We start from the raw sequence: 9,177 nt of genomic DNA, 5'->3' as shown, positions 1-9,177 counted from the left end.
CTCAAGGCCAAAACTGCCTGAAGGGGAGCATTTCAATACTTTTACGATGTACTAGAGAGTTCTTAATTATTGCGTTGGCTACAATTTTGGTCTTTGTGTTGGATCGCAAATCTCAAAATTTCCAAAAAAACGTCGATAAAAAACTTCAAGTCAAAATCGGGAGGCTCGATCTTCATCGTAGACATAGGGTCCAGTGGTTTTTGTTCAGTTCAATCCCAGCAATCAGAAACGCCAAGGGCCCATTAAGGGTTTTTTCATTCCACACAAATCGCCCCGTCCTAATGTATATACAGTTGGTCAGTTTGTTGTTGTTGTACGTACGTATATGAGTATAGACGTTCTATGGCAAGATTAAGGGGTCGATTATGGATGGCAAATCAACTGAACTTGCGTTGCCAGAACGGAAAATCACACAATAAAAATAAGTGAAATTACAGAAATTTTTGTCAAATTCATTCAATATGAGTGTTTTGAGCCTTCGACTATAAGTTTAATTGTAAAAAATTGTTAAACTTGAAAATGTGTCATTGAATGTTACCGCATTATTTCATAGATTATGAAAGTATAGCTAAAATTATGAGAAACGTGTATCGGCGTTTTTAAAGTTTACATCGAAAAGTAGCCAAAGTAGGCGGGGCAAGTTTCGCCCATTCCTAGTTTTTTTCGAAATAAAGATATCTTGAAATCCTTGCATTTTAGAAATAGTGTCCTTGGCAACTTTACAGAGGAGGATGTGGGCAATATTTTTGTTAAAAATTTTAACCCTCATGCGGTTCATCAAAGGCTTCTTTTTGGTCCTTTTTTCGAAAGTCTTTCAAAAACTGCTTTAAAACGTGATCATATCAAATCCAAATATTCTACAAAATTGTTCGTCACAAAATTTTACTATAGGTCTCAGAATACACCAAATCTGTAAATCTTATCTAATCGCCAGAAATCTCTAAAAATGAAAAACACATTTTAGGGTTAAAGTCGGACTTCATCTGAGTTTATTTAAAAGTGTCCCAGAAAACAGAATTTTAGACAGATGACGTCAAAGACAAAAATATTCTTCGTCAAATTTCACTATGGGTCACCAAAGAGACTAAATGTCTATTTACATTATATATCAGTATCAATTTTAATTCCGTAAATGTCACCCATCATTGTATTATTTTGGACCACGCCAAATCGTGCATGTTAGAGCCCAAATGACACCTATATTTTCACTGGACCCTAGCCGTAAACCTCTCACGTATTTTTACATACTTTATAAGCAACCAATTACTTAATACGTAATTTAAGTTATAAGTACTAAAAATACGCAATTTTGGCAGGTCCGATCGGGGTTTTCTATATTTTTCAAATACAGGTATATTCACCACAAATGCTTCAAAAGCTGTATGAATTCATAACAAAAAACCATCAATTTGATATTTATAGTGTCCAATCACAACGACAATCTGGATAAAAATTGTAAAATATGGCCCTAAAACCTATATCAAAAACAAGGGCTGCTAAGAATGTTATATGATATGTTTAGAGATTTCTTTTATTCAGAGACTCATAATGAAATTTCATTTGGAACATTTCTTTCTTTAACAATATTCCCAAAAAGTAAAGGATTTTGCTAGATTTTGATCCAGTATGGACTTATGTAAAATTAAGAGTCCAAATTTAAAACACATAATTTCATCCTAATATATATTCATCAGGGTTTAAAATGCTAACGCCATATTAGCAAAAGCACCGAATATTTGCAGCTTTGCCTGCTAAAATTTCTTCGAAATATGTTTAGCAACAATAAACAACGGCAACGTGTAGCAACAAATTTCATAAAAATATTGCTAGCGATGCTGATGCTATTTGATATTGTTGCTTTAATAAAAAGCGTCGGGCACGCATACTCATATTTTGCAGCACACATGATCAACACATATCTGAAAAGAGAATAAGCAAAAATGTTTCAACGGCTTAGCCATGTTTTCAGCAAACAATTGTTTTTGAGATCAGGGTTACCAGTGTAATGCATTAAAAATCACAATATAATTAATTCCACTTTTTCGTTCAAAGGACATGTGAATTTTTGGTGAAGCCGTTCAAAATATATTTTTTTTTATTTTTAAACAATAATAATTAGTATTCTTTAGGTTCTACCATATGATGGGAGCATTTTGACATTAAATGACATCTTTTTTATTACTGCGTTGGCAACTCTAATGACAAAAAACACCCTCTCTGGCTAATTCGCTGCGACGAATGGTCAGCCGAGTGCTAAATATGTAGCGTGGTTGTCGATTATGCCTAACGAAAAAAAGATTAGGCGTAAAAAACGAAATAAGCAAAAATGTGCAAAAATAAATATGCGTTCGGTTGCTTATTTAGCCATGTGTGTGAATATTGTGTAGCAGTTGAAGTGTACAGCTAATGCTAATGTTTTTAGATGCTGGCTTTTAAACCCTGATATTCATTTGTAATCGATTTTTTTTAAGGAAATAGTATACCTAGATTTATGGTTTGTTCTGAAACTCATAGTGAAATTTTATGTAGAATTTTTCATGTTTTGACACTTTTCACCTAGAACCGAGTTTCATATTACTTTCATGTATCAACTCGAAAAGAGAAGGAACAAATTGTCATCAAAAAAATTGGGAAATATTTTAATGTTTTTTCAGCAAAATTAATACTGATATTTTCATGCTATAGAATGTTAGTCCATATTTACATTTGACAATTTTCCTTGCGGCAATTGTCAGTTTGATGGAGAGAGAGGTGAGGCATATGGTAACCCTTTGCCTCTCAACACCCTCTCTCACCTACAAACTGACAATTGCCGCAAGGAAAATTGCCTAATGTAAATATGGACTAAATAGACATTTCATTTCTTTGGGGACCTATGGTGAAATTTGACGAAGAATATTTTTGTCTCTGACATCATCTCTCTAAAATTATGTTTTGTGGACAATTTTGAATAAACTCAGATGAAGTCCGACTTTAACCCTAAAACGTGTTTTTCATTTTTAGAGATTCCTGGCGATTAGACAAGAGTTACAGATTTGGTGTATTCTGAGACCTGTATTAAAATTTTATGGGGAACAATTTTGTAGAATATTCGGATTTGATACGATCACATTTTTAATGAGTTTTTGAAAAATATTTGAAAAAAGAACAAAAAAGACCCATTTGATGAACCGCATGAGGGTTAAAATTTTTAACAAAAATATTTCCCATACCCTCCTAAGTAAAGTTGCCGAAGACACTATATACCTGAAATGCAAGAATTCCTAGATATCTTAACACGAATATTTCGAAAAAAACTAGAAATGGGCGGAACTTGCCCCGCCTACTTTGGTTACTTTCAGATGTAAACTTTAAAAACGCCGATACATGTGTCTCACTTTTTTAGTTCTTCTTTCATAATCTACTCAGTTTTCCTTGTCATTTTTTTTTTTGTTGTCGCACAGTGTTATTAATTCCTTTTTCCAATCGTCTAATACATACATTTTGTGTTCTCTTACCCCGGTTGGTGACGGTGTGGAGATTAATAAAGCTTTCAAAGAAGTGTAGAAGAAATCCTTCATTGCTGATTGGCATGGTAAATATGAATCTTGCAATGATTCGGGCAAACGTTAAACACTTTTGAGTATCCTAGAAGAGTGATTTACGAACAGAGCCACAAGGACTGAAATCTGTTATGAACATCAAATTCAAACAAGAATTTCGGAGAATGGTGAAAAGGGACCGAGGTCCGTAAGTTTTGCATCTGCTTCGTTATTGTAACAAGGACTTCGGTGAGAAATTCAAGTTTCGAATGGCAGAATGAAGCGCCAGTTGAGTTCATGTATTGATTGTCAAAAACCCAAAACTTGCCTGTGTGACGTAGGCGTCCCGACAACTGCAAAGACAGTTGTAAAATTATGAATGAAAATCATCGAATTCTTTTTGTTTTCCGTTCACATATTTTTTTTTTTTTTTGTTAATGTTCTTTTGTTTTCAACACATTTTAATTATTATCTCACACATTTTTTACAAAAATATGTTAGCCCTACTGTTAACAAACTGTCTGGTGTAAACGCCTAGTTAGAGATCACTTCAAAGCATGGCACAATTACCTAGGTAGTGGCATCGTAAAATTTTGAATATGTTATGTCAAAACTTTCTTTATTTTTTTGGGGAAATTACAACAAAAATAATTTTTTTATAAAGGGATTTGACTTTTCATATTCGATCAGCTGGTGTGATAGGTACCTTCAACTACCTGGTAGTTCTGCCATGCTACAAAGACAAAAATGAAGTGCAAAATTTTTTAAGAATTTGTTATAAAATAAAGAAATAAAAACAAAAGTTCCGTACATTTTTGAGGAGTGGTGTTGGAGTCCATGTTGAAAGCTCAGCTAGTTAGTCGAAGGTCACACTTGAGTGATCTTCTGTAGACTTCCCCACTACAGCAACTTCCTGATATTACTCTACTGTGGAACTCGAGCTAGGTGTAGTTTATCGGAATGAATTCATTTATTCTATTTCATGTACTATACAATAGTTACAACTAATATGATATACAGTGGTAAGTAATATTAACAGGGTAATTCATATTTAATAATATTATACAACATCTCCCTTTTTATAAAAAGAATATAAGGTGTTTTATAATATACAAAATTAAAAAATTAATTCTTTAATTATTTCAATCATTGAACCTTTTTGGCTTGACTATTTTTCTTCCACTTCTTGTTACATATTCTTTAAAAACATGTTGAGATCCACCATTAAAACTTCCATTTTCATCACTCAATGATTCATTTACAACTCCAAATTCATTATTAACATTTTGCTCATTGACAGTTTCGGTTTCAGCTTCCAAATTTTCATTTTCGGGTGTACTATCGATTGGTTCCGGTCTAGACAATATATGTTGGTCATTTCTCCTGTATACTACTCCATCACTATCCCTTACAAGGAAAGATCTTGGCTCTTCACAATTTCGAATAATTTGACCACTCGACCATAAAGCATTTGGGGTTCTTTTAAAGAAAACATTGTCACCGGGCATTTTATCTGACTTTGACTTTTTTGAATTTCTATTATACCAATTAGCTGAATTTGTAATTTTTTTATTTACTGTTTTCTTATAATTTTCTTCGTCTACAAGTCGGGGCTTAAAATTACTAACTACTGATGGCAATTTTGTCCTTAAGTTCCTTGACATTAATAATTCTGCTGGGCTAGGTAGATTTCCTTTCGGAGTCGTTCTATAATGTAAAAGGGCTATATGTGGATCAGATCCGCTTTCCTCGCATTTTTGAAACATTTTCTTGATGGTCTGTATAGATCTTTCGGCAAGACCATTAGACCTAGGAAGATAAGGACTTGACGTTATGTTATGAATACCCCAATCAGAACAGAATATTGAAAAATCTTTTGAGTTGAAAGGTGGACCATTGTCCGAAATAAATATTTGTGGTATGCCATGTCTGGCAAATATAGCTTTAAGTTTTATTATAACATATGCGCTTGAATAACCATTTGTCAAAGGCGCAATTTCAATATATTTTGAATAATAATCTACCACAAGAAGGTAAGGCTTTCTTTTATATTCAAAAATGTCAGATCCAACTTTGAACCATGGCACATCATAAATTTCATGAGAAATCATCTCTTGTTTTGGCTTGGAATTACTATACTTTAAACAAATTTCACACGTAGAGACCATATTTGTAATGTCATTATACATATTCGGCCAAAATATGGATTTTCGTGCTAAACTTTGACATCTTTACATTCCCATATGTCCCTCGTGTATATATTACAATACAATATTTTTGAACGTAAAGATTTTGGAATTAAAATTTGTGTCCCTTTTAAAACTAAATCACCTAGAACTGTGAGTTCATCCTTAATTTTGAAATACGGACAAATTTCTGAGTTTAGACAATCTTTAAACTTTGGCCATCCATTCATAATGTAATATTTGATTTTTTGAATCACTAAATCTGATTTAATATGTTCTTTTATTTCATCCACATTTGAAAACGGAATTTCCATATGAGATCTTAAAAAATTGCAATGAAGAGCTACATCGTCATCAAAATCAACTAATGCTTTTTCTTGCAAAGGACATCTAGATAAAGTGTCAGCAATATACATATACTTCCCTGGTTTGTATACCACATTCAGATCGTAGCATTGTAATCTTATCATAAATCTTTGCAATCTTGGAGGAATTTTATAGAGAGGCTTTTTAAACAAAGACACTAACGGTTTATGATCTGTCTCAACAAGCACCTTACAGCCATATGTATACTGATGGAATTTTGTACATCCAAACAGTATCGCAAATAATTCCTTCTCTATCTGAGCATAATTTATCTGGGCATCTGTGAGTGATGCTGAGCTGTATGCAATTGGATTTTTTCCATGCAGAATTGCAGCTCCTACAGCATGTTGTGAGGCATCAACAGTGAGGATCAATTGCTTTTTTGGGTCAAAATATGTTAAAACTGGTGTTTTAGTCATTTCTGTTTTTAAACTATTAAATTCTTTTTCTAAAGTTTCGTTCCAGTGCCACTCAATATCCTTTCTCAAAAGCTGTCTTAAGTTTTGATTTTTTAGGGACAAATTTTCAATGAATGATCCAACATAATTTATCATTCCTAAGAATCTCTGAAGCTCAGTAATATTTGTTGGCCTAGACATCTCCATTATTGATTCAATTTTGCTGGTATCAACTTTAACTCCCTCACTATTAAAAACATGTCCAATGAACTTAATTTCCTTCATAAAAAATTTAGACTTTTCCCTGTTGAATTTGCAACCAACCTGTCTCGCCCTTTCTAGGACCTTTTTCAATATTTCTTCATGTTCTTCTAAAGTTTTGGAATATATTAAAAAATCGTCAATATAAATCAATAACCCTTCAATATCCCCAAACAATTTCATCATCTCTGCGTGAAATATTTCCGATGCTGCGTTTATTCCAAACGGCAAACGTAAAAATTTGTATCGCCCAAATGGCGTATTAAATGTACATAAATCAGTGGAATCTTTCTCTAGTGGAACCATCCAAAACCCGCTTTTGGCATCTATGCTGCTGAAAAATTTAGATCCAGCCAATTTTGCTTTGCAATCATCTATATTTGGAAATGGAAAGTGTGGTCTAAGTATTGCCTTGTTTAAATTTCTTGGGTCAAGACAAAGTCTAATTTTACCATTAGGTTTGGATACTATCACCATGGAACTAACCCAAGGTGTTGGTTTTTCAACTTTAGATATTACATTCAACTTGACCATCCTATCCAGTTCCAATTTAAGAACACCGTGTAACGAAAATGGAATTTTTCTTGGGGGATCCGCTACAGGCTCTATTTCAGGATTTAACATCAATTTACATTCATTTTTCAATAGGCCTAAACCTTCAAAAACATTTGAAAAATTTTTAAATATGTCTTCTTGACTCAATTTGTTTACGATTCTAATCAAATTCATCAGTTTTGCAAGGTTTAATCCTATAATATTTTTACATGATAGGTTAACAATATAAAATATACTACTATAGATTTTACTCTCAAAACTAAAACATATTCTAACTTTACCAGTTATCGGCAAGGCTTCACCACTGAATGTGTATATCTTCGTCTTTGTTGCTTGAATTTCGCAACCCAACTTCTTTGCGATTTTCTCAGACAAAATATTGGCATCAGCTCCAGTATCCACTTGACATTTCACTTTGTTGTTATTTATCATCACTTCCACAATCCACGCATTATTCTCCATACTAGTTGTTTTCAATTTGTTTATTTTACCTTCGTTCGCCTTTCGCACACATGTTAAACTTCCAACCACAAAATCATTTCCTTCACTGCCCTCTTCGTCATCATTTGGTTGATGTACATTTTTTACATATCTTGCCGTACGTTGTTGTTGATTTTGTTGTTTGTTATAACACAGTCTTGCATAGTGGCCTCTTCTTTTGCAGTTATAACAAATGCTGTTTTCGGCTGGACAGATATTTTGATGAGAGAGCCCACATTTGCGACAGAGCTTCTTTTGAGCATCATTTCTCTTTAATAAATCTACACTCATATCGTAAGTGTTGTTGTTATTGCTGTTTTGTGACAGTTGTGATGCATTCTCGCGTGCTGCTTCTATGTTTCTAGCAATATCAATAGCTTTTTCGAGTGTTATTTCACCTTCACTCAATAATCGTTCTTTTATATGCTGAAAACTAACGGACATTCCACATATGAATATACCGTTTACCAAACTGTCTCTCAAATTTCCAAAATCACAAGATAGACTCAGATTCTTTAAATCTGTCACAAAACTTTCCAAATTTTCATCCTCTTTTTGCTTCCTTGTGAAGAATTTGTGCCGCTCCATAGCCAAATTAACCTTTGGTACGAAAAATGTGTCAAATTTGGCGATCAAATCATTGTACTTTACTTCATCTAGATTCACATCAAACGAGCTGGTAATTTGCAATGCATCCGGTCCCATGTGATGCAATAACAATGCCACTTTTCTTTTGTCTTCTTTCTCTTCCAAGCCTGTGGCTCTTAAAAACATTCTGAACACATCTTTCCATTTTTTCCATTCTTCAGCCATATTTTTTGCTTTGAAATTAATTTTATTTATTGTTGATGATTCCATTTTAATATTTCACGATTTACACTTTTTGTCTTATTGTCTCTCTTGGTTCGTCCACCTGACACCATGTAGTTCAGAGTCAGGCAGAGAACATTTTTGGGTCTCTCTTGTGCTCTCAATGAGGGTAAATTTGTTGTTGTTCACAACGTGTTAGCATCTACACAGGCTGCGAGCGATAACAAATTTACGCTCACTTAGAGCAAATGGGCTCTCTTGTGAGTCACAATGCCTCCTCCTGATGTAGTTTATCGGAATGAATTCATTTATTCTATTTCATGTACTATACAATAGTTACAACTAAAGGGCTGTTTACACCATCTATCAATGTCATATGAGCTGTCATTTCTTTCACCCATTCGACATTCTCTATGTTTGTCAAAATTGACGCCATCCATACAACTTTCAATTTGTGCGTTCATACCTACAAGTGTTATTTTCGTATGACATAACCTATAAATATAAAAACAGCTGTTTTTGTCATTGTTTACATTTATTGTTGAGTTACAAATTTGCGCAAATTTTTAATTTTGGTTGAAGGAAAATGAATATCTAGCA

General features: G+C 33.4%; 1 protein-coding gene across 1 annotated transcript; it reads right to left on the bottom strand.

Annotated features, from left to right (window-relative positions):
* Positions 1-7,475: 7,475 nt before the first annotated feature.
* LOC141403232 (uncharacterized) lies at positions 7,476-8,541 on the bottom strand. Its single transcript, XM_073985417.1, has 2 exons — positions 7,564-8,541; positions 7,476-7,481 (listed from the first exon to the last, which is right to left on the bottom strand). The coding sequence occupies exons 1-2, from the start codon at positions 8,539-8,541 to the stop codon at positions 7,476-7,478; spliced, it is 984 nt and encodes a 327-aa protein (XP_073841518.1).
* Between the last annotated feature and the right edge of the window lie 636 nt (positions 8,542-9,177).

The sequence above is a fragment of the Musca autumnalis genome, unplaced genomic scaffold (assembly GCF_047663935.1).
Source record: "Musca autumnalis isolate F117 unplaced genomic scaffold, ASM4766393v1 scaffold_4, whole genome shotgun sequence".
NCBI lineage: Eukaryota > Metazoa > Arthropoda > Insecta > Diptera > Muscidae > Musca > Musca autumnalis.
The sequence above is the reverse complement of the archived record's forward strand: the minus strand, read 5'-3'. Positions and strand labels throughout refer to the sequence as shown.

Excerpts from the sequence above, each read along its gene's own strand:
- LOC141403232 (XM_073985417.1), bottom strand. The coding sequence starts at position 8,541 with ATGTTTTTAAGAGCCACAGGCTTGGAAGAGAAAGAAGACAAAAGAAAA.